This window comes from Podarcis gaigeae, assembly GCF_964106915.1.
Source record: "Podarcis gaigeae genome assembly, chromosome: 15".
NCBI classification, from domain to species: Eukaryota; Metazoa; Chordata; class Lepidosauria; order Squamata; family Lacertidae; genus Podarcis; species Podarcis gaigeae.
The window spans coordinates 1,765,706-1,792,040 of NC_139692.1; the positions used below are offsets into that span (position 1 = coordinate 1,765,706).

The following is a 26,335-nucleotide window of genomic DNA, read 5'->3' on the forward strand; positions in this document are numbered from 1 at the left end:
GGCAGATAGGAGCGGCGTGATGGTCTCGTTCCTGAGATCTTTATATAGGGAGCAAGACAAGAGAACGTGTGACACAGTCTCTATGTAGCCAGCTCCACAGGGGCAGAGCCGGTCCTCGAAAGAAAGTTTTTGATATCTACCTTCAAGAACAGCTGAGGGTAACATATTTAGTCTGGCCAGTGTAAAGGCCCGCCTAAGTTTTCTGGTGTGAACCCACACAATCTCATTTCAGAACTAAGATATGTGCAACTTTTTTTTCCTGTCTGTTTTTCTTCAGCAGATTAAAGGTAAAGGTAAAGGTACCCCTGCCCGTACAGGCCAGTCTTGCCAGACTCTGGGGTTGTGCGCCCATCTCACTCAAGAGGCCAGGGGCCAGCGCTGTCCGAAGAAACTTCCGGGTCACGTGGCCAGTGTGACTTCGCTGCTCTGGCGAGCCAGAGCTGCACACGGAAACGCCGTTTACCTTCCCGCTAGAAAGCGGTCCCTATTTATCTACTTGCACCCGAGGGTGCTTTCGAACTGCTAGGTTGGCAGGCGCTGGGACCGAGCAACAGGAGCGCACCCCGCCGCAGGGATTCGAACCGCCGACCTTTCGATCGGCAAGCCCTAGGCGCTGAGGCTTTTACCCACAGCGCCACCCGCGTCCCTAAGCAGATTAGAGAGCCTCAAAACTCTCTTGCGTTTTGTCAAGAGGAGCAGCAGCCTGGCCACCTACCTTGGGTTAAGGTAGACACCTAAGGTTAAGGTAGACAAATAAGGTGCCTGAAAATCAAAGTGGGAGGGGGATAGATAAGCGTACCAAGCACTAAATTTCTTAATATAGGCCAGATTATTCTGCTGCTCAATAGCCTTCATGCACTGGTCAGTAAGGGTTTTTGCCTTGGGGAGACCCATTTTCAAGAGATGCTGTGCTTGGAGGCCACATGTAAGTAGTTTTTGATGCACTACTTTGGACCACCGACTTCTATGGGCATCTCATGCTACTAGAGGTAGTAGTCCGGATGGGTTTAAATTTAAGCGAAGCCAATAGTAGAATGTTCTTAACCAGGTGCAGGTTTCGACGGAGAGGAGGCCAGTCTCCAGCCGTAGGGCCGCATTTGGTGCGCATGGTGGAACGGCTAGAATCTGTCTTAAAGATTTAGACTGGAGCGTTTCAAGTGTGCGCCAATGATTTCCCGTCCAGATTTGGGCCCCGTAGAGTAATTGCGCCAAGGGTTTTGCTTGAAAGACCTCCAGAGCTGCTGGGATATGTCTGTCCCCCTTCGTAAAGTAAAAGCGAGACAGTATTTTGGCGCTTTGAGATGCTTTTTCCCTAGCATATTTATGATGGGCCTCCCAGGCCCCTGTTGACTGGAAAACTACTCCGAGGTATTTGAAGATTTTGACCTGTTCTATTGGCTGATGGTCCATCTCCCATCTGTGATGTCTATGTCTCCTAGTGAAGACCATGACTTTGGTTTTTGGGTGATTAACCACCAGTTGATCTCTCCTGCAGTAGGCTGAGAATTCTCTTAGTAGCCTTTTGAGGCCTACTTTAGTTCGTGATAAGAGAACCGTGTCGTCCGCATAGAGGAGCGCTGAAATTGATTTTTCAGCCAATTTAGGGGCATGAAACTCCGGGGATGTTAGGTATTTGACCATGTCATTTATATATAAGTTGAATAAGGCCAGGGCTAAAATACAGCCCTGCTTGACTCCTTTGGTGGCTGGTACAGGGCCAATTAGTTGCCCATTTACTGAGGTTCTTACATATAACTTGGAGTCTTTATATAGGTTTTTTATCAAGAATAGTAATCTTTTGTCAGTGTTGGTGGCATTGAGTTTAGCCCAAAGTTTGACTCGTGAGATCAAGTCAAAGGCCGCCTTCAGGTCAATAAATGCTGCGTATAAAGTCACACGTGTTTTATTGACGTATTTGTCAATGAGGTGTGCTAATACGAAGCAATGGTCTATTGTTGTTCTGCCCTGTCTGAAGCCGGCTTGCTCCTCTGCCAGAACTGCCTCAGTTTCCATCCAGTCAATTAGTTTGATGTGGAGGTGTTTGGCATACAGTTTGCTGGGGATAGTAAGGAGGCTAATGGGTCTATAGCTCGCTGGATCTGCCATAGGACCCTTTTTATAGATCGGAATAATTACTGCCTCTGTCCAGCAACCAGGTATTATGCCTGTTGAATCGATGTATGTAAATATTGACGCCATTATAGGAGCCCACCAGCTGATATTGTTCTTCATGAGCTCTGCTGGAATGTGGTCTATGCCCGGGGCTTTGTTGTTTTTCAGTTGGGCAATTAGTTTCCCCACCTCCTCTATGGAGACAGGAGGCTAATATGGTAAATTCTCGGAGTAGGCACTTGGATCATTGTGCTGAGCTTTGTCGTCATAGAAGAGGGTTTGAAAATATTTCATCCACTCCTGGGGTTCTACAGTACATGTGGGACCAATCCGCTCCTGGCCCAGGAGGCCCATAATGGTATGCCAGAAGGAGGTTGAGTCTTTCTCATTTGAGGCCTTCACTAAATTACACCAGGCCAATCTCTCAGCTTTTTTTTTTTTACCTTTAATAGCTGTTTGTAGTTTTTACATCTATTTACATCTTAAATAGATAGTTTTTACATCTATTTACATCTTAAATAGATGTAAGCCATAAATAGCGAGGGTGCTCCGGTGTTTCTGTAATTCCGATAGGTTGATCTCAGACATTTCCCTCGTTGTCTACACTCCAAATCAAACCATCTCTCTTGATCCTTTGCCCGCTTTGTAACAGAATTAAGTATCTCAGTTGTTAAGAAGGTCTTTAGTCTTGCTAATAACTCGTTGAACAAGTCCATGGCCTTTCCCCCGGTATTAGCTGATACAATGGCTGAGTAGATGGTCTTCACGTCTTCCGAATGGAGGAGATAAGTTAGCTCTGTATTGATCATGGGGGTCCATTTAATTCTTCTGGGGGCCAGTGATCCCATATTAACGATGGGGGTGTAGTAAAGGTTAGCCGTGGGTTTGTTAAACGATGGGCCATTGAGCGCTAAAATTAGTGGGAGGTGGTCACTTTCGGTGTTATGTCCCACTTGAAACTTCGACACAGAGTTATAGGCAAATCTTGATATCAGAATGTAGTCTATCACACTTCCTCCCATCTTGGAAAAATGGGTATACTCTCCTGGGCGATCCTCTTCCTTACTACCGTTTAATATCATCAGCTCCCTTCTTTTTGCGACCTCGGCTAGACATAGCCCCGAGAAATTGCATTTATTATCTTTAGAAAGTCGTGAAACGCCTGCTTTGGTTGGACTTTCAGGGTCCTGAATCTGATTATATTGGCTGTAAAGGTTGTTATCATCAATTCCCATACGGGCGTTGAAATCCCCCCCGATTATAATCGGTGTAGAAGGGTGGGAAGATTCTATGGAGTCTAGGAATGCCTCTAACTCTGCCCAGTTAGCTTTCACTATAGATTTTTTTTGGCAGGGGGGCAGATAGACATTGACCACTACCAGTGCATCTCTTTTAAATTTGAGTAGGACTGCCGTGGCTAGTGAATTGCAGTTTGGGAGGGCTTTTAAGGAATGTTCAAGCTCTGTGGAGATAAAGCTAGCTAAACCTCCACTAGGCCTACCTCCCCTCACAGATGGAGTAGCAAATAGGAAGTGACAAGAATACCCATTGAACAGAATGGGGTCGCTGTGCCAGCTCTCCTGCAGGAGGATGATATCGAATCGCTTAAGAAACATTGCAAGTTGTTGATTGTTTTTCTTAGCGCGCCATCCTGCAATGTTCCAGGACAGCAGCTTTATTCTTTGTCCCTCCATGTTGTAGATTTGTTCGGCCCACGGTGTCCAGTGACCCCTTTACGTCTAAAAAAACACTCCCATTAAGTTTGTCAATAGGCATCTGCTGCATAAGGGAATGATTATCCATAACTCTTGGGGACTTAAGGGGGTGGTTTGGACTTGGGGGAGTAGCTATTTCATTTGGGGAGAGTTTTAGATAGTTGAACCAGGTACTCGGAGATGTGACAGTCTGTTTTAGTTTTGCCTTACCATACACCAGCGGGGGCTGCGATTGGTCTTCCGAATCTAAACATTTAAAGGCGCCTCCCACCGTCCTCTTGTCCACTAGGCACTTGGGGGATATAGGCCGTGTGTGTGAGCCTTCCGTAGTCTCAACATGGGCCTCCTTTTTGGTCAGTCTGCTTCTCAGGGTGTCCAGTCTAACCAAGATTTCCTTTTGGGCTGGCATCTGCAGTGACCAGAACCGATCTATTAGGGCATGTTCAAATGAAGTTGAGTCACAATAGGGGCTATGTTTTCCTGCTGGTGCACTAGGCTCTGGTTTTGCTGGTTTTGTTGCATATGCACTCTATCGTTTTGTTCCTCTGTTCCTGGTCTCCCTTCCCCCTTGGCCGCCAGTAGGGAGGTTAGCGGAGCTCTGTTTTCAAAGATTCTTAATAAATCTATTCCTTTCTTTAAAAATAGATTTCTTGTTCTAAAGATGAAGTTGACCAGATTATGATCTGTGAAAGTGATCAGGGCATGGACTAAATGTCCATCTTGATATAGGTAGTCTATACTGTCTATGTCGGTTGCTTTAGCTGCCCCAGGTAGAATGTTGTTTATAATAGTCAGCAGGTGCCTCACGCGGTCTGTCCCTGTGCGAAGACCCAGGGGTTTTGGATAGTTCGTGAATACCATCTTTTCCGGGCTTAGGACCAGGATCCATTCTTTCTTTCTACTGGGGGCTTGCAGTTCCCGCGGGTTCCCGTCTATATTGGAGATCCCCGACTTACTTCTGTTTGCAGTTGCTACAGGGGTCCTAGGTGGGTTCAAGGCAGAAGCATCCAGCTGTAGTTTGGTTGCTTTTGTCAGGCTGGGCGAACATAGGGGAAGAACGGCCGTGGGGGGGCTTATTTCTTTGAATGTACTTGGGGAATTATTTTCACATATGGGGCCACCTACCTTGATATCCTTTGGAACCACCAGGTGAGCGGCAATGATCATCTCATGCTCTGCCAGCTTCACTCCTTCCACCCCAATCTGCTTCATCAAGCGTTCTGCCTGCCGACAAAACAAAGAGGCCCAGAGTTGCAGTCCTCCCTTTATCTCAGAGATTTAATATAGGACTCTGCTATTATCATGACTTGCTATTGTCATGACTACACACAGTGACTTGCACCTGGCACTTTTAGAAGAATAATTTCATTTATAAAAGATAGAGTGAGGAAAAGGAATAAAGAAAAAAGTGAGTGAGAATGGGGAAAAAAATACTGTTACATAATAATAATAATTTATTATTTATACACCACCCATCTGGCTGTATTTTTCTTATCCTAATACACATATAACTGTCAATAACCTAATATATTATGGTTACAGCTGGGAAGCCGTGTTGGTTGCCATAGTCAAAACAAAAGAAAAAAATCCTTCCAGTAGAACCTTAGAAACCAACTAAGTTTGTTATTGGTATAGCTTATTTGTTTGTTTTGACTAATTTATTATGTGTAAACTCATTCAAAATATCATTATATTTATTCAAATAAAGTGTGTGTCTGTTCATACATTGCCAATGTTGTCGTGTTTTCAAGCCATTGATTAAGGGGAATTGTATCGCTATTCTTCCAGTTAATCTGTCTCTTGGCCACCTTTAGGGCATGTAGAATCCATTTCCTCAGTCCTGTTGCCAACAGAACTAGTATATAGTTCAAGAGCATCTTAACATTTCCCGCTGTGTCTTGTTTATATAGTCCAACACTTTCTTCCAAAATTTAGTAAATGTGGGACATCGTCTTCTTCCTTCTTCTTTGGTAATCATTCGTAGCCAAGTAAGATTGTCTTCCATGAACACGGTTTTAACAATGAGTCCGTAAGTGACTGTGGAGGCCAATTCTGGATCCACACATCCTTCCACAGTGGGGACATTGGTTTCCGGGTGGGAGCTGATCATGGTGTGGATTTGCCAAGCGTGCCTTCCTCTTAGCACATTTCTTCCTTGCGTCCTGAGTTCGAGCGTCTTCAAAGCCCATGACACCTTTGGCAAAGGCTGTTCTCCAACTGGAGCGCTCGCAGGCCAGTGTTTCCCAGTTGTCAGTGTTTCTACTACATATTTTAGATTTGTCTTGAGACAGTCTTTAAACCTCCATTTTTAAGTTTGGAATGGAGTAGTTGCTTTGGAAGACATTCATCAGGCATGTGCACAACATGACCAGTCCAATGAATTTGATGTTGAAGAATCATCGCTTTGACACTGGTGATCTTTGCTTCTTCCAGTACACTGATCTGAAGAAGTGTGCATGCACACGAAAGCTCATACCAAGAACTGACTTAGTTGGTCTTTAAGGTGCTACTGGAAGGAATTTTTTTTTGTTTTGATATTACCGTAGTTCTCCTGTCTTCCCAAGTGATGTGTAAAAATTTTCAGAGACACCATTGATGGAATCTTTCGAGCAGCTGGAGATGGCTTTTATAAGTGGCCCATGTTTCACAAGCATATAGTAAGGTTGGTAGTACAATAGCTTTGTAAACAAGCATTTTGGTTTCCCTGTGAATGTCCCAGTCCTCAAACACTCTGCACTTCAATAGGGAGAAAGCCACACTCACAGAGCTCAGGCGATGCTGGATTTCGGCATCAATGTTGGCCCTTGTGGAAAGATAACTGCCTAGGTAGGAAAAGTGATCGACATTTTCCAATGTTATACCATTGAGTTGGATTTGTGGTGCTGCAGAGGGGTTGTTTTGTACTTGTTAGCGCAGCACTTTGGTTTGTTGGATGTTGAGTGATAGGCCAAGCTTTTTGTAAGCTTCTGCAAAGATATTTAGGATAGTTTGGAGGTCATCCTCTGAGCGTGCACACACTACGTTGTCATCAGCATACTGAAGCTCTATGACAGAAGTCTTTGCTTTCAGCCTGCTCAGATTGAAGAGCTTCCCATCTGTTTGATATATGATTTCTACTCCAGTGGGGAGTTTCCCTTTGACAAAGTGTAGGATCATGGCAATGAAAATAATCAATAGAGTTGGGGCAATAACACAACCCTGTTTAACACCTGATCCCACTGTGAATGGTTCACTTCGAGAGCCATTGTTATCTATGATTGTTGCTGTCATATTATCATGGAGTAGAACCAAAACATGAGTGTAGAATTTCACTGCATCTTCTCAAATTTGGAAATTTCTGTATAGGCACAAACTCCCAAAATTATTCTTCTTCTGCACGGGCCCTCATAAAAATGTCATTTTTCAGAGTTAATATATCATTTTCAAGAGATATTTTGCACAATGAGTAATTTGTACTGATAATGACTGCAATTTTTTAAAAGTCCAAATCAGATTTGAATGGAAACATGTACTCTACAATTAATTCAATTTTTTGGAAGTCACCAAATCTTTTTTAACTACAGAATAACAGAACCAATTTTGGCCACATACTTCTCTGTTTGGGATTTTTTCAGGATTTTTTCCCAGATGGTCCTGCATATTAGGAAAGTGAATCAAAATTTTGATTGTAAAGTCAGCCGTCATTAGCTTAAATTTTGTTTTGTAGGATGAAACTATGATAATCATCTTGCCAATGCATTTACCTTTACCTTGTAGCTCTAGGTTCATATCACTAAGTTTACCTGTGAAATCAGCAAGGAAAGCCAGATCAAATAACCACTCATCATCTTCTAACTGAGCGTACTCATCTCCCCTCTCCTTCAAAAAGGATATCATTTCTTCCTACAAACTACGAAATCTTACCAAAAATTTCTGCCTACTGAGTCACCTTTCATCTCTGTGTAAAATTAATTCCAGCTGCCCTTCCTCAAGAGTGAGATTGAAAAGCCGCCTTTGAAGTGCTTTTCCATGAATTGAATTTACAATTTTAAAAGCTATGTCCATGACATGCTTTGTGTTCAGTTTCTTGCTTGCCAAAACTTGCTGGTGAATGATGCCGTGGTACGCAAGGAAGTCAGGGAAATCACCATGTTGTCGAAAAAGAGCAATAAATCCATTAACCCGACCTGTCATGGCTTTTGCTTCATCCATAGTGATGGCAACAAGCTTGTGTAATGGAACATTAAGCTTGTTTATAAAGGAATAGAAGGAATTAAATATTTCTTCACTGGTGGTTTTCTCTTTTAAAGAAACTATCCCAAGTAGTTATTCTTTTGTGCTGTAATATTTAAAAACCATACAAATAAAAAACTAGTAGCTGAGCTGTGTCACTGATGTCTGTAGATTTGTCTAGCTAGAGTGAGAAAGCAACACAACTGGACACATCTTTCAACAGCTGTTCATCAATATTTTTACACATGTTTTCCATTCACTGTATGGCTGTGTTTCTTGATAACTGAAGATCTTGGATAGCAGCTATGGTCTCTTTTTAATTTTTAAACCCTTCAAAAAGATGTTCAGCTGCTGCAAGAAAACACTCTTTTACAAACTCCCCTTCTGTGAAAGGTTTGCCCTTTTTAGCAATCAGGTTAAAGGATGACATGGTTGCATTGTTAGAATGTGAGTTGGATTTTACCAGTAATTGCTGCTGAGAAGCTAATTTTGCTTTGAGTTCTTTGAGCTTAAGTTTACGAATTCCACTTTTGACTGGAAAATTGACATCAATGGGGTTCCAAGTTACCCTTTTTTGGTAAGGACACAGAGGCGTTACAAATTAAACAACAACACTTCTCTTTCACCATCACAAAGAAATACTCAATTTCCCCTTCTTTATGAAAATGATAGGTTTTGGACTTCTTTGGAGCACTCATTTTTTTACAATAGGGACTAGACCTTCTGAAAGAACTGATTTAAAAACTAACTCAGCAAGACAGAAGACTGCCTGCTTTGTAAAGGGTGACAGCCTTTAAGATACAAAACACCCAGACAAGGAAAAGCAACTCAGCTAAGTAGTTTACACAGATCTGAGGAGCCAGTAGATGCGTGCTAGGCTTTCGATTTCACACATGGCGCCCAAACACCTGTACCCACACCACACTACCTCCAAAGCAAACCCAAAAGCTAAAAGCAAATGCAGTAGCAAACCTCAGAACTAAACTTAAAACAAAAGCTGTATTCCCCTGCAACCGCACAGCCAAAGCTGCACACAAACCACCTTGAAATCAAACCTTGCTGCAAAACAATGCCACCCCAATGGGACCTGCCCCACGTAAGGAACCTGCGACAAGCGGAAGCACCTGTGGCTCAGTTACCCTGTTTGTTAGGTACAGCTTCCGGGGGACTCCACCCAACATGGCGACGAAGGTAGTTACTAAGTAATTTGGCTTACTCTTATCAAAGTTTTAAGTGGTTTTTATCTTCCCCTGTTTTCATCCGAGAGTTTTAATGATCTGCTGGCTGTGCTGGCTTTTATCCGAGAGTTTTAAATGAACTGCTGGCTGTGCTGGCTGTCTTTTATTATCTCTTTTATTACCGCCACGACTGCCGCCTCCTCCCCAACCTGGGAGAGACAAGTGAAAGGCAGTATTCTTGTGAGGAAGACTAAAGGATTTAAGGAGCTCCCCAGCACAGTGCCCACGACGGTTCCCCTGCAAAATTGATTTATGGGCCATGGAAAATGCCCAAGAGACTCGGACGAGGCATTATCTTCTCCGAGGCCTAAGCAACCAAGGAAGGGTTCACTTAAAGGAGGGAGAGGCCCCAAGGAATGTACCTACTCAATAGCAACTCAAAATCATTTCAACCCCCTAATTGCCCTTGAGACGCCCCTGAGACGCTACAAATTGGAAACGCTAATGGTAACACAAATGGGGAGGGTCCCTATCTGAAGGAGGTGTTGGTAGCCGAATCTGCGGTCTGCTCAGCATGTGAGCAACTTCATCTAGTAATTAGAACGCTAAACTGTATATTTAAGAGAATTGACGGCCTATCCTCTCAGCTGCATAGCCTTCAGCAAAAACTGGATGACCAGCTGGTTCAGACAGCCCAAGATGGGGCAGTAGATGTTCCATTGCGCCGGCAGAAAGCTCCACCAAACACTGATCGTATGAAGAACTGCAAATACAATCTCAATCCCTCACTGAATCGCCAATCCCTGACTCTACATCCAAGGAAGATTTCCCCAACCTTCCGGGAAAGGGACCCAAGTTAGGCAACGCTACATGGGACTAAAGAGCACCTCAGATGGCTTCTAAAACTCGAGACATCACAAATAGATCTTTGTGCTGTGCTTCCCTTAGTCCGCCAGAACAGATATCAGAGAATAATGCTGGCTTTCCATTCTGCAAAAATCCCCTCTCTTATTATTCAGCAAAAAGTGTTTTTGAATAGTCTTGGCATTTTTCCAACGAGAGTTTTCATGGACTCCATAATTAGACCCCTCCTATCGGAGGGATTAATCAAGGAGACGGTACAACCTTCCTGCCCTGAACCACAAAAGAGGGCTGAGCTGTACACCTCATGTCTGGGCCAGTCCCATAGTACCCCCGCTCCTACAACTAAACACTATGATTGTGCCAGTAACTCTTTGACACCCCAGGAGGAAAGAGAGCTTATCGCCCCCTTTGGACAGTTACCAGCGATGGAACAACAAGAAATTATAAATAGGCTGGACTCACTTAAACTTCAGCTCCTAAGTATCGCCTGCAACGGAGTTCCTATGAATAATATCCACTCTAACTTAGCGGTGCCATGCCCCATGGAGGTGGAAACAACAATCCCCCAATATCCAGCATATAAGGTGCCATTGGCATTGGATGGGAAGGTCTCACTGCTGGAGGCAGACTCTTCTCCTCCCCTTCACACTGGTAACTCATCCCTGCTTTTAATAGACTTATCTGTTCCCTCTGAGATTAACCGATCAAAGAATGAATCTCAGGATAACACTCCCCTGGATAAATCGTCGCCCCTGCATCCCTCCATGCCGGACTTGGAATCAACATACATCGAAGACCATCCACGACCTGAGACGGTAGTGGCCACTCCAAGTCAGGCTTCTCCACCAAAAATCCAAAAATTACGTGAGGAAGACACTATAGTGTTGAGAGTCAACACAGAGTGGACTGAAGACCCAGCAGGACATATAAATCAAATGATCACAAGTGTTTCGGTTAGATCCCCAAAGAGGACGGCTCCAGCGGACTTGGCAGGAGCCTCTTCAGAGCCTAGTTGGGCCCGACAGCTAAAAACGCCAAATATTATCTCTACTCACCAGGATGCTAACTCTTTTCTGCCCCCCCAAAATTCTGGCCCTTGCAACTTGATCGTGCCACAACCGGCTCGCACCAGAGCAAAAGACTCACCACAACCGGCGCGCACTAGAGCAAAAGACTCACCACACCAGGACGTCAACCTTCAGCAAAGGAAAATAACGGACTTCTTTAAGGGAGCATCCTTGCTGCATAAGAGCTCCCCACAAGAATTTAAATGACGGTTAGCTGGACCACCCAAAAAACCACCATTATCGATCCTCTGTTGGAACATCGCTGGCTGGCGTAGGAAAAAATGTGACCCAGAATTCCAGTCGTATATCAATTCGTTTCATATCATTCTATTGCAAGAAACTTGGGAGGAGGGTGAAATTGTCATAAATGGATTCAACCTTCTATCTCTTCCAGCTTGCCCATCCCAGAAAGGAGGACGGCCGAAAGGTGGTCTAGTAATTGGTATCTCACTGAAGCTGCATTTCAAATTTTCATTAGTTTTGACTGCTCCCCCCTATGTTTTATCTGGGTTGATGTCGGGGGGGAAAGTATCACTGCTAATCTCCAATGTCTACCTCCCGCCAGGGGGTTCGTCCCTTGAACTGCATGATAGATGGGAAATATTAGAAGATCATTTAGTATCATGCCGCGTTAAATATTCCAATAGCCAATCCTTAATTGGGGGTGACTTTAATGCACGCATAGCAGCAAATTGGGTCGATTTAACTAAAGCTAAATGGTGGTCTGCTCCATGCCTCGACAATTATGATTTGAGACATGCCGTGAGGAGAACCTCAAAAGACTCTAAAGTAAACAAGGTGGGAGTACTTCTTTACCAAATGGCTATTCGCTTAAACCTAGTACCCCTGAATGGTTGCTGCCCTCCCGATATACCGGGGGAGTATACCCACCTAGGCATAAAATCAAACAGTGCACTAGATTACCTTTTAGCCTCGAGTGATCTGATGCCGAAAGCTCTCTCTTTTAAGATTGACAATATTCAGTTCAGTGACCACCTTCCACTTGCTGCTATGTTTGACCTAGACTGGCACGGGGACGAGTACAGTCATCCAACTCAATTAGACACTAACACAGAAAACCCGGTAGAGGGTATTAATACGGCATTACGAGTGAAGGGTATAAAGTGGTCTGTAACGCAGGCTCAAAAATATTCTCAATTTTTTCAGCAGGAGATCATACAAACCTATTCAGCCCTTGACATAACCTCATATGAACACGATCAAACTATTAATCTATTTGCCAATCTGTTGAATGACCTCACGTCATTCTTTACTGTCCCAACCCACCAGGCAAATCGGGCCCACTCCAAGACAGGTGCACTGTGGTTTAACCGTAATTGCAAACAAGCCAAACAACATCTTTGTGCTATTTATAATGATTACAAATCCTCAGGGGCGACTATGCTTCCCAAGGAATACTATCAGGCAAAATCAGCTTACAAATATGTGCAGAAAAAGGCCAAACAGGAATGGCAACTGAACCGCTGGCATGCACTTATAGCTGCCTCAAATACCCGTAATTCCCGAAAATTCTGGCTGTTGGTTAACAGAAAGTCTAAAAGATACCCACTAACAGTTATTCCTGCCCCAGTTTGGGAATCATTTCTAAGGAACTATTTTGCCTTACCAGACCTTAATATTAATACAATCGATGGATTCTATGAGCAGCTCCCTCTTTGGCCACCCACTGACCCGGAAGAAATCCACGGACTCATTTCTAATCTCAAAGTTGGAAAAGCCCCCGGTCCCGACCTAGTCCCGGCGGAAGCTATAAAACTTCATGCAGACTGGTGGGCGAAAATCCTGGCCGTTACTTTTGATGCCGTAAACAACAGTGGGAAGGTTCCAAGAATATGGAAGGAGACGATTATTATTGCAATTCATAAAAAGGGCTCGACAGATGATCCGGGAAATTACAGGAATATCAGTTTATTGTCAATAATTGGGAAAATATATGCACGGTTCTTGTTAACTAAGCTTACTAAGTGGGCCGAAGAGAATAACCTGATTGGGCTTGAACAGGCTGGTTTTAGACCGAATCAGTCAGCGGTTGATCATGTCTTAGTTTTATACCACCTTGCCCGGAAATATTCCGCCCCAAATAGAGGCCAACTTTGTGCGGCCTTTATTGATTTAAAGGCTGCTTTTGACAGCATCCCCAGAGGATTACTTTTGGGAAAGTTAGCACGATGGGGAATAGACAAAAGACTTTTGTGGCTAATAACTAAATTGCATGACGGATCAGCCGCTAGGGTGAGAATCACTCCGGCCGGCGACCTCTCAAATTCAGTAACCATCAATAGAGGTGTCCGTCAAGGATGTATCCTTGCTCCGACCCTTTTTAATCTATTTATAAGTGATATGAGGGCGTCTCTGATAGATTCTCAAGAAACGATCCACGCCCCCCGCCTTGCCCAATATCGTTGCCCCCTTCTACTCTACGCAGACGACGCAGTGATCCTATCTTTCTCAAGAGTTGGCCTTAGGAGGGCACTAAAAAATTTTGATGCTTACTGCAAATCAAATTTTCTTACAATTAATCATGCCAAGTCCAAAGTCCTAATTTTCACCAAGAGTCGAAAAACCTATAATTGGAGAATAGATGGAAAAGCCATTGACCAAGTCTTTAAATTTCAGTACTTGGGAGTCCTTCTCCAACACAACATGGGCTGGAAGGTCCATCTTGCATATGTATTGAATAGAGCTAAAGCCTTTTCCTTTGCGCTACTGCGTTTTTTCTTTTCAGATGGGGCTTTCCATATTCCATCAGTGTTAAAAGTTTTCAAGGCAAAGGTGATTGCAACAATAGCATATGCAATCCCAGTATGGGGGTCCTTTGTTAATCTAACCCAATTGGAGGTAATCCAAAACCAGCTGCTAAGTAGGTTGCTAAAATTACCCAGGTGTGTAGGCAATACTGCTATACGACTTGAACTAAGTGTTACATCTCTAGAAACCACGTTATGGAAATGCATCCTCTGTTACTGGTTGGCACTATGGCATAAACTTCCAAATCTCCACTTGATACAGTGTCTCTGGAGAGACGACTTCCCTAGCCCTTGGGCAAAAATAATACATGGGAAACTTGTGTCCTTAGGACTGTCTCCATCTGAACTACTAAAATTGGATTTAATTTCTGCCAAGAGAATTATAACTCACAAATTAGAAGAGATGGATTTACAATTTAATATTGCGACAGGTGGTGGCACCTGTTCGCTGATAAACCTTGGCTTAACACCTCCAACAAAACTTCCATCTTATTTAACTACCTTATCTGTGGTGATGCACAGGTATGCCTTTATAAAGGCTAGATTCAATGTTTTCCCATCAAATGTGTTGGGTAACAGACTCCAACGGACAGATCTCACTCCTCTGTGACTGTAAAAGTGGATCTATAGAATCATTATATCATATAATCTTCTGTTGTCATTTACATTCGGCTTCACGGTCCAAGTTTCTGGCCCCATATTTATCGAGAATAGCTGACAGACCTCAGGAAGCCCAAATAATATACTTATTAAACGACGAAGACTCAAGTAGATCCCTTGCAGTTGCTAGATACCTGATTAATGTCTTATTTCATAAGAGGAGAAATGGATCACTGTATGACTCTGACAGCTTAGCCAAACTTAAGAACCATCAATAAGTGCCAGAACTAAGACGCATATCCCCCAAAATCTGAGGGATTTGAATTGCGGTTGACATAGAGGGAGCTTATTGTGTATAGTGTTTACTTAATTGAAGTAAAATTGGTTTTATATGGGTGTTTTAACTTGGAACTGTTTAAATTGTATTGTTTATGGATAAATTTTGATGTATTGTTTTAGATATGGGCCAATGGCCGTAATAAATCAAACTAACTAACCCTGTTTGTTAACTTAAAATGCACAATGATTATTTTTAAAAATTATTTATTTATTCCTTTTAATTCATTTTCATTTATTATTTAAAGCAGTAGCACTGGAAACTTCAGCAAGAGCACTCCCACCTGGAAGGCACAGGAAAATAACAACCCAACCAGCACCCGCCCCCTGGCCCCACATGGCTTCAGTTTTAAAATGCACCAACAATCAACAAAGACCCCAACAGTGCTGGTATCCAATTCCTGAATTATTTGATTACTGAAGACCACGTTATGTAAACAGGAAACAAACCAGCCTCAAAAAACAGCTTTTTAGCCAACAGAAAAACTTTTCCCCACACAAACACAGAAAGCCCGAAATGGCTGGAAAACTCAGTTTTGTTTTGTTTCGTTTTTAATATTTTTTATTAAGGATTTTCTTGTTTTACAGAAGTGTAGTGCCTTGTGTGTTTTTTTTTCTTCTTCTTCCATGTAACGTTTTTACAAATCCGTTTCATTTGTTGAGGCATTAGGGGGAGAAGAAAAAGGAAAGAAAGAAGAAAGGGGGTGGAGAGAGGGGAGATGGATGGGGGTGGGGTCGGGTGGCGGTGTTTCTATTATGTTTAATGTATGTAGAGTTTGGTGGAAAAAACTCAGTTTCCCAGGATCCTCAGCCCTCGCAAAGGAACTACTCACCATGCAAGGGAACTCAGTTTCCCAAGCTCCCTTGCAATGATGAATCCTGGCAAATGCAGAAACCGGGGCAGACGCCTGTTCTTCTCTTGCCTGCATGATGCAGCGTGGATACAAGAAGCAGGCGGGCAAGGAAGGATGAGATCCCATGTGAGGTCTAAGACTTTCCTAGTCACAGTGCAGGAGACCTACAGAGATCCACACTGGAAACCGGCAAGGGAAGGAAGAGGGAGTGTCCCAGGTGTCGGCTGTTTAAATGGGCAAGGGAGACCCATGGTCAGCCCTTGGATTTGCCCCCTGGCACTGCCCAAGTCTCAGCCTGCATCCCCCTTTGCCCAAGCAGGGTGCAGGCTAGGATAGGCACAGGGCAGCATCACTGTTACATCCTCGAGGGAAGGGGAGCCATCCCACGCACACATGCAAACTCACACACATACTGGCCAGCTCTTTGTCGGCATGAAGGAGGGGGAGCCATCCAGCCATCCTGCACAACACACTCACACAGATACTGGTGAGCTCTCTGTCAGCAAGAGGGAAGGAGCTCTCCGTGCAATTGCCCATGGCTTTTTTTTGGGGGGGGAGAGAAGAGTTGTTGAGCTTTTTTTACGGGGAGCTTTTTTTCCCTTTTAGGCTGGCGATCACTAAAGAACACACAATCTACTGGCGATTGACCAGAAACTTCCTGGCAATCAACCAGTAGATCGCAATCGACCTGTTCGACATGCCTGGTCTAGGTAATCGTAAACATTCCAACTCTTTATTCCAATCATTTCTTAAACTCTGTATATCAAACTTACTTGTTGATAATAAATACCTATAAAAAGTAATTGCTGGCTTTTTTGTTTAAAATGAATTATCCAATTGCTCCAAATTTTGGGTGTCTCAGATGCTGAGCAGGCCACCAGGCCAAACAAAGTTACTAAAAGATGTAGCTGCAAGTATTGCCATAGGGCCACCTCTGGCAGATGGTATTTTTCTCTCAGAGCAGCATGCCTATTGTGGGAATTTTCAGGGATGCAGCAGAGGATATATTGCTTGATTATATCCTTTCCAACTTGTGTTAACAAGTTCTACAATTTAGTAGAGTAACATTCCCCTTTTTAAACTTTCGCAGAGGATGTGTTTGCTTAAGCTCGCTAAAGTCTCTAAAATAAGTTTCCTTGGTAATTTCCCCTTTAGTCCATCATAAAAAGATAGATGCAACACAGTCTTCTATAAAAGTATAAAAAGAGTTTACTCACACATTCTGTTCACAAATGGATCCCAGAAGGGAGACTTAAGTTACGAAAGTAATATACACCTGGAAACTATCCCATAAGGAGTTAGCTCCTTTGTCCTCTCACACAGATATTTTTAAATGTTAGCTATCTAGTATTTAGTTAGTTCATTTTATATTTATCTACTGTAAACTCATATAAAAATATATCTACGTTGTGTACAAAATCTCAGTTAAAACCAAAACAACAAAAAATAAAACCAGGAGGGAGGTTGGTTGGGGGCCTTGCCTTCTTTTGCTTGTGTTTCATTTGCTTTGCATGTGGGTGTGGGTATCAATGTGAAATGTGTGGTTTTTTGGTGCCTGCAACAGTTCCTTACATTCTAAAAGTGACCCCGGGCCCCAAAAGACTAGAGGCTACTGTCCATTTGTTGTTGAAAGATGAGCAGAGACAAAGAAACAAGAAAAAAGAGAAAGATAGACCAGCCTGTCATTGAATGCTACAGTGGTGCTAAATTGTGCTAAAGCCATGCATAGGACACGACACCCACCCCCCCACCCCCGATTATTGGCATGTGGATGTGCTGCTATAGAAGGACATATGAGGTATTCACCACAGCAAAATATAGGTGATCAAGATCTGTGACCATTTTAGGATTCCAAAATTATAGCCCAATTGGTGCACACACACAGTGGACTTTGTGGGTAAGTTCCATGTATATACCTTTTTCTTTAGCTGTATCCTTTGCTTACGGGTTGGGTCCAAGGCATCTGATACCCACTTGATGCTGAAGTAGGTGGCAGCCCCAAAGATGGTCAGGCGAAGGAGAACAGCAAACACTTCATTGCGGGTCAGTGGCCGAGTCAGAAAGTCTTTGGAGACTTCCCCTAGCAACATCTCTTCTGTGTTTCAGGCAGCCAGACTACAAGCTGAACTACATTAAAAAAGTAAAAAAAGGGGGGGAGGCGACAAGGGATATAAATGAATTAGAAAGGAAAAACTGCAGCCATTGTATCAGCATTTTGGATTGTCACAAGAGAGCCAGTGTGGTGTAGTGGTTAAGAGCGGTAGTCTCGTAATCTGGGGAACCGGGTTCGCGTCTCCGCTCCTCCACCTGCAGCTGCTGGGTGACCTTGGGTCAGTCACACTTCTCTGAAGTCTCTCAGCCCCACTCACCTCACAGAGTGTTTGTTGTGGGGGAGGAAGGGAAAGGAGAATGTGGGCCGCTTTGAGACTCCTTAAAGGGAGTGAAAGGCGGGATATCAAATCCAAATCCAAACTCTTCAAGATCAGAAAGCCAAGTAATGAAGTCACATTTCAGCCAAGGAGAGACAATGCTGGTGCCGTGTAGTGACTAAGGAGCTACAAATCAGGAAGACCTCCCATTACAGTCCCACCTCTGCTATGAACTTTCTGATCTCTATAGGGGAGCAATTCTTACTCATCCTCAACCTCCCACCTCCAGTATGGGGAAAGACTGTAGCTCAGTGGACATATCACTCCTCCCCCCCCCCCCCGGTCATATCAGTTCAAAAGCATACCAGCATGAGTAGATAAATAGGTACCGCTGCAGCGGGAAGGTAAATGGTGTTTCTGTGTCCCAGAAGCAGTTTAGTCCTGCTGGCCACATGACCTGGAAAGCTGTATGTGGACAAACATCAGCTCCCTCGGTCTGAAGTGAGATGAGCACCACACCCCATAGCTGTCTTTGACTGGACCTAACGGTCCAGGGGCCTTTTACCTTGGTGGGACTGTGCAAGGGGCTAAGTAAATATCCAGGGGTTGAAAGAGGGTCAAAAAAGGCCTGGGGTGGAGTAAAGAGGTTAAATCAGTAAAGATACAATGGGCAAGAGATTTTGGATACAATATTCAAATATGCTTATAAGACATTAGGCAAAAGCATTAATTCAGAACAAAGAGCCTTATGAATAAAGGGCATTGAGAAACTTCTGTATGGCAACAGCTGCTGAGAGTGTGTGGGTCCTGCTCCTGCCTCTCTCACCAGGCCTAGGGCCCCTGACAGACTACAAAAGGACTCCTGCAGCCCAGCAGAGAGTTCTGTTTGCATTCTTTTAAACTGCTTTTTGATTGTAGTTTTTTTTTAATGTTTTAACTGTTCTTAAGTGTTTTGGGGGGTTATTCAACTGTTTCTGTTTATATTTTGATTATGTATTTTGTGTTTTTATATTGTAATTTTATCTTGTGAATTGGTCTGACCTGCGGGCATATGGGGAAGAATATTGGTTATAAAAATGAATGCATTGCCAATAATGTTGTTTTTATGCCAATCAATACATGTTATCAGTGGGACAGGTCACTTTAAAGAATGGCAGAAAGATGTTTCTAAATTTATCTGGCAAAGGAAGAAACCAAGAATAAAATATGTAATTAACAGATCGTTAAAGAAAGAGGTGGCTTCTCCCTGCCAGATCTGAGGTTATGCTATGAGGCGCCCTGCCTCTGCTGACTTCGAGAGTGGATAGCATTGAAAAATACGGATGTTCTAGATTTGGAAGGTCATTTTGTAAATTTATGTTTTTGTAAAATCTCAATAAATATTTTATTAAAAAAAATAGATTTGGAAGGTCATGAAAACCGATTTGGTTGGCATGCATATCTATGGTATGAAAAGGGAAAGTAATTGAAACTAACAAATTTTGAAGATAAAAGAGAGTCATTAACAGATTGGTTACAATACCATCAATTAAATGATGTACTGTATTTAAAAAGGATAAAAGAAATGGATTCAGTAATGAAATCACAAGCTTTGAAAATGAATTGTTGCAAAATAAAGTAAAAGCACTATCTAAAATGTATAAGAGGTTGTTAGAATGAAGAGGTTAAATCAGTAAAGATACAATGGGCAAGAGATTTTGGATACAATATTCAACTCTTCATGAGAGAAGCAGTACATTGAAAGAAAATTATATGAAGATGATGTACAGATGGTATTTGAGCCAACAGTGTGACGCGGCAGCTAAAAAAGGGAATGCAATTCTGGGCTGCATCAATAGGAGTATAACATCTAGATCAAGGGAAGTAATAGTGCCACTGTATTCTGCTCTGGTCAGACCTCACCTGGAGTACTGTGTCCAGTTCTGGGCACCACAGTTCAAGAAGGACACTGACAAACCGGAACGTGTCCAGAGGAGGGCAACCAAAATGGTCAAAGGTCTGGAAACGATGCCTTATGAGGGACGGCTAAGGGAGCTGGGCATGTTTAGCCTGGAGAAGAGGAGGTTAAGGGGTGATATGATAGCCATGTTCAAATATATAAAAGGATGTCACATAGAGGAGGGAGAAAGGTTGTTTTCTGCTGCTCCAGAGAAGCGGACACGGAGCAATGGATCCAAACTACAAGAAAGAAGATTCCACCTAAACGTTAGGAAGAACTTCCTGACAGTAAGAGCTGTTCGACAGTGGAATTTGCTGCCAAGGAGTGTGGTGGAGTCTCCTTCTTTGGAGGTCTTTAAGCAGAGGCTTGACAACCATATGTCAGGAGTGCTCTGATGGTGTTTCCTGCTTGGCAGGGGGTTGGACTCGATGGCCCTTGTGGTCTCTTCCAACTCTATGATTCTATGACTCCTAGTATGCTAGCAAATTTGTACATGACTAGTTCAAATATATGTTGGAAATGTAAAGTAAAAGAGGGCACCTTTATAATATGTGGTGGACTTGTAAGGCAATAAAAGCATATTGGGAAATGATATACAATGAGTTAAAAAAAATGTTTAAAATAACCTTTGTTAAAAAACCAGAAGCCTTTTTATTGGGAATTTTAGGTGCAGAGATACGAAGGAATTATAAAAGACTATTCATGTACGCGACGATGGCAGCCCAGATACGGAAGGAAGACAAAACACCTACAAAAGAAGAGTGGACAACAAAATTGATGGACTATGCTGAGATGGCTAAAATGACTGAAAAATCAGGAACCAGGATGATAACAAATTTAACAAGGACTGGTAAAATTTTGAAACATACTTAAGAGAACACTGTAAACATTAGCAGGACTCAAGTAACACTTGCAATGTGAAAAGAACCATGGATATAAATAGAGTTTTAAGGCTAAATAGAGGACGATATGATATGCAGTGGAAAATGGTTATTAGCAGACTCCACAGAGGGAAGGGAGGAAGTCCGAGATTTGGAGAATTCTACACTTTTTGATTCTATTTAATGTGTGAATGTAAAATTAAATTGTAAAACCAATAACAATTTATTTTTTTAAAAAAGAGACCTGCGGGCCTAGGACAGTATATGAATTTAATAAATAAATAATAGTTTTTGCTTGTTTTACTTCCTTATTTTTTCACATTTTCAGATCCCTAGCAATGGTGATTGATAATTAATAAACATTTAATATATATTGATATTTCTTGACTTTCTGTGATGGCCTGGGAATCTGATTCAGAGGCTGAACCGGAGGAATCTCAGCCTGCACAGGAGTCCCCGCCTCCAGGGCCGGCTGAGCCAGGGCAGGGCCTTGAATCTGAAGGGCCCTCACCTGTGCCGGATCCTCAGGAGCAGACACCAGATGAATCCACTCTGGCTCCGGGGTGATGGAGGACCCATTGCCTGCAGGTGCTCCTCTCCTAGCCCTGTCAGGGGAAGGTGAAGCTGCCCCTGGGTCCAGTAACCCTCCAGCCTCTCCTGAGCTGCAGAGGCTCAGGGCAGAGAGGCGGAGGGAACTAAGTTCTTGCAGGAGGAGTGCTCGCCTTAAGGCCAGGAGAGGCGAGTCACCTGTGGGCCGGGACCGCCCCTGGCCTGAGAGGAGATAAAGGCCAGTCAGCCCAGTCCCAGGTTGCAGGAGCAACGTTGTTGGAAACCTGTTTCTGCCAGCACCCAGACCTGTTCTTTTGGAGTTCCCGTCCACGCCCGGCTTCTTGCTTTGGACCCCACTTCCCCCTTGGTGGATAGTCTCCAGACCCTCAACCCAGGACCAGACACTGACCACGCCTCACGGTAACCCCCCCCCCCCAGGACCAGCACACTTTATTTCATTTACTTTTCTAAGAATATGGGTCAGGGTCAATGGCAACTTTAAACGTTCAGGGGTGTGCATGTGTGAACGAACTCAGATATTTGGGAAACCCTAGATAATACTTTAGAATGTACTGTAGTACTACTTTAAGCTTCAAAATGCCTCAAACTAAATCCCTTCCACCTCTTTATAGTCACTTGCAAGCAATATAAATTTTCCAAAAACATTAAAGCCACGAGGAAGACCCTTCTTTTCTCGGCCCTGTATACCTGAAGGAGCATCTCCACCCCATCTCTCAGCCTGGACATGGAGGTCCACCTCTGAAGGCCTTCTGGTGGTTCCCTCACTGTGAGAAGTGAAGTTACAGGGAACTAGGAAGAGGGCCTTCTTGGCAGCGGTGCCCTCCCTGTGGAACACCCTCCCATCAGATGTCAAGAAAATAAACAACTATCTGACTTTGGCAGCCCTGTAACAGGAGGTTTTAAATATTTGATGTTCTATCATGTTTTTACTATTCTGCTGGGAACCACCCAGAATGGCTGGGAAAACCCAGCCAGATGGGCAGGGTATAAATAATAAAATTATTATTAATAATAATAATTTCTTGCACAAAATGAAAATTTTTCGGGTGCGGGCAAATGAAATACATGTAATGCCTATTTACTTCTTAAACTGCAGCTTATTTTACTGCAGTGATAACATAAAATACCCTATTTCAAATTTAGCATATAATTCAGGAGTGCTAAAAAGATCAAGAAGAGGTTTGTTTTCATATTCCTGGGTGGCAATGGGAGTTTTATCTACTTCAGTTTCTAACAGTAAGGTTTTCTTAGCTGGTGTTCCTTCAGCTGGTTTCTCCTGTTCAGAAACGCCCTTTTCTGTTTTTATAGAAGAGTTCTCTGGTACTGTTTGTAATATTTAAGAAATTTACAATGCACTTGTATGCGTGTTTATGCAGAAGAGAGACCCACTCTTGTTTAGCAGGTCCTGTCTAAGCTATTATTTCTCCTGCAACATCTATTCCCGGTGTCCACACCTCTTGTGCAGATAACAGAGTTGAGGATGGGAGGCAGCTTCAATCAGGAAATTGGTGCAAAGAGCTTCCTCCACTAGTGGTCAAGTCCAAAGTCAAACTGGGTTCCCTGCAGCTGTTCTTAACCCTTTGAAAACTGGGATATCTATCCATGGATCTCCCTGCACCAGGGGAGAAAATTCTGTGGCCCTCCAGATACTGCAGAACTTGTAAGAAGCCCTGTTGGATCGGACTAAGGACCTATCTAGTCCAGGACTCTGTTCTACCATTGGAAAGCCTGACAGCAGAACTGAATGCAACACCAGACTCCCCACGAGACAATTGCACTTCCTCCATGTGTGCTTCCCAGCAACTGGCATTCAGAGGCATCATGCCTCTGACAGTGGGGATAGAAGATAGTCCTTGTGGCTACGACCTGCTCAGTCTCTGACCATTGGCTATGATGAGTGTGGCTGTTGGAAATTGGAGTCCAGTAACATCTGGAGAGCCAAAGGTTAGGCACTTCTGCTTTAAGCAATCCAGCCTGAGCTTCCTATTGGCTCTAAGGGGATGACAGTACAGTACTGATCTGCAATGTCAGGTTGTAAGAATTTTAATAAGCTCAGGGAGGGCAGTTGCAAACAGCGGGAAGGTGCTGCAGAAATGCTAATTGTTGTCCTGGTTGTTACTATTCCACTATGGAGCCCCAGAGGCCTGTCGGTAGTCGGCACGGCGCTCTCTCTCCAGATGTCTGGGAATGAGCCAGCACGGCCAAGGGGCAGAGAGGCTGGAGGCTCAGGGGTGGGTCCTCCGGCGAGGGCTCCGGCTCGGAACAGGGCAGCGCAAGGCCCTAGCAGCCGCTCAGCTTCTCTCTCGGGGCCGGAGGAGCTCGGGCCTGATCTGGGAGGGCCCGGACTGAGTCTCCTCGTCCTCCTTCTCGGCACTCGAAGGAGAGGCCTCCGCGTCGCTGGCCGTGGTGCTGAACGCGGCCTCGCCAGCCGAGCCCCGGGAGGGAGACGCGGCAGCCCCACCCACTCGCCGCCGGGGAAGAAAACCTTTCCTACCTGGGCCGCCGCCGCCGCCGCCGCCGCCGCCTCCTTCCGGGGGCCCAGCATGATGCCGGCGAGAGTCGGGCAATGCGCTTGCTGGGCTCACCGCCGACGGGAAACAGAAAACGCCAGAGGAAGCCTTTTGCTTCCGCGTCCTGGCACCGAAAAGAGTCACGTGTGCAAAGGACAGCCCACTAGGGCCGGAGCAGGACTCCTGGGTTCCTTCCCGGCGTAGGTATCCGAGTGAGTTTGTTTGTCTCTCCATTGGAGTTAGGCGCAGATTCGTTAATGAACAGCGCAATGCTGTCCACGTTTAAAAAGGTAAACTTACCCAGAAGTAATTCCTATGAAGTTTAATGCTACTTCCGCCCAGGTAAATAGGTCTCATAGGAGTCGGAAGAACTTATCTCTTAGTAAATGTGTATTGGCGTCTGGAGTAAGAGTAGGTAAAGGGACCACTGACCATTAGGTCCAGTCGGAGACGACTCTGGGGTTGCAGTGCTCATCTCACTTTACTGGCCGAGGGAGCCGGCGTACAGCTTCCGGGTCATGTGGCCAGCATGACTAAGCCGCTTCTGGCAAACCAGAGCAGCGCACGGAAACACCGTTTACCTTCCCGCCGGAGCGGTACCTATTTATCTACTTGCACTTTGACGTGCTTTTGAACTGCTAGGTGGGCAGGAGCTGGGATGCCCCGTCGTGGGGATTCGAACTGCTGACCTTCTGATTGGCAAGCCCAAGAGGCTTCAGACCACAGTGCCACCCATATCCCAAGAGTAGGTATGACGCTGCATTAATCAATTAAAAGTTGCATTGTTGTTGTTGTTTAGTCGTTTGTCATGTCCGACTCTTCGTGACCCCATGGACCAGAGCACACCAGGCACTCCTATCTTCCACTGCCTCCCGCAGCTTGGTCAGACTCATGTTTGTAGCTTCGAGAATGCTGTCCAAGCATCTTGTCCTCTGTCGTCCCCTTCTTCTTGTGCCCTCAGTCTTTCCCAACATCAGTCTTTTCCAGGGAGTCTTCTCTTCTCATGAGGTGGCCAAAGTATTGGAGCCTCAGCTTCACAATCTGTCCTTCCAGTGAGCACTCTGATCTTCTTGCAGTCCATGGGACTCTCAAGAGTCTCCTCCAGCACCATAATTCAAAAGCATCAATTCTTCGGCAATCAACCTTCTTTATGGTCCAGCTCTTACTTCCATACATCACTACTGGGAAAACCATGGCTTTTACTATATGGACCTTTGTTGGTAAAGTGATGTCTCTGCTTTATAAGATGCTGTCTAGGTTTGCCGTCGCCTTTCTCCCAAGAAGCAGGCGTCTTTTAATTTTGTGACTGCTGTCACCATCTGCAGTGATCATGGAGCCCAAGAAAGTAAAATCTCTCACTGCCTCCATTTCTTCCCCTTCTATTTGCCAGGAGATGATGGGCCCATTGGCCATGATCTTCGTTTTTTTGATGTTGAGCTTCAGACCATATTTTGCGCTCTCCTCTTTCACCCTCATTAAGAGGTTCTTTAATTCCTCCTCACTTTCTGCCATCAAGGTTGTGTCATCTGCATATCTGGGGTTGTTGATATTTCTTCCGGCAATCTTAATTCCGGCTTGGGATTCATCCAGTCCAGCCTTTTGCATGATGAATTCTGCATATAAGTTAAATAAGCAGGGAGACAATATACAGCCTTGCCATACTCCTTTCCCAATTTTGAACCAATCAGTTGTTCCATATCCAGTTCTAACTGTAGCTTCTTGTCCCACATAGAGATTTCTCAGGAGACAGATGAGGTGATCAGGCACTCCCATTTCTTTTAAGAACTTGCCATAGTTTGCTGTGGTCGACACAAAGGCTTTTGCATAGTCAATGAAGCAGAAGTAGATGTCTTTCTGGAACTCTCTAGCTTTCTCCATAATCCAGCGTATGTTTGCAATTTGGTCTCTGGTTCCTCTGCCCCTTCGAAATCCAGCTTGCACTTCTGGGAGTTCTCGGTCCACATACTGCTTAAGCCTGCCTTGTAGAATTTTAAGCATAACCTTGCTAGCGTGTGAAATGAGTGCAATTGTGCGGTAGTTGGAGCATTCTTTGGCACTGCCCTTCTTTGGGATTGGGATGTAGACTGATCTTCTCCAATCCTCTGGCCACTGCTGAGTTTTCCAAATTTGCTGGCATATTGAGTGTAGCACCTTAACAGCATCATCTTTTAAAATTTTAAATAGTTCAGCTGGAATACCATCACTTCCACTGGCCTCGTTATTAGCAGTGCTTTCTAAGGCCCATTAGTAAAGTTGCATCAGTAAACTCTTAATAATATTTTAAAAAGAAAAAAGAAAGAAGAAGCTTTGCCTTAGCACTAGGGGAAAATTTAATCAAGATGTTTTATAGATGGTACTTA

General features: G+C 44.1%; 1 protein-coding gene across 1 annotated transcript in view; it reads right to left on the reverse strand.

The window, feature by feature from the left end:
- Nucleotides 1–24,019, reverse strand: part of LOC310832146 (outer mitochondrial transmembrane helix translocase-like) — a 50,990-nt gene extending 26,971 nt beyond the window's left edge. Inside the window, exons 1-3 of the mRNA XM_083713764.1 lie at nt 23,960–24,019; nt 17,623–17,833; nt 4,953–5,051 (exon numbers count right to left, since the gene is read on the reverse strand). Coding sequence (XP_083569890.1) covers nt 4,953–5,051; nt 17,623–17,796 — 273 coding nt within the window. The 5' untranslated portion in view covers nt 17,797–17,833; nt 23,960–24,019. The remainder of the gene's footprint in view (nt 1–4,952; nt 5,052–17,622; nt 17,834–23,959) is intronic.
- Nucleotides 24,020–26,335: the final 2,316 nt, after the last annotated feature.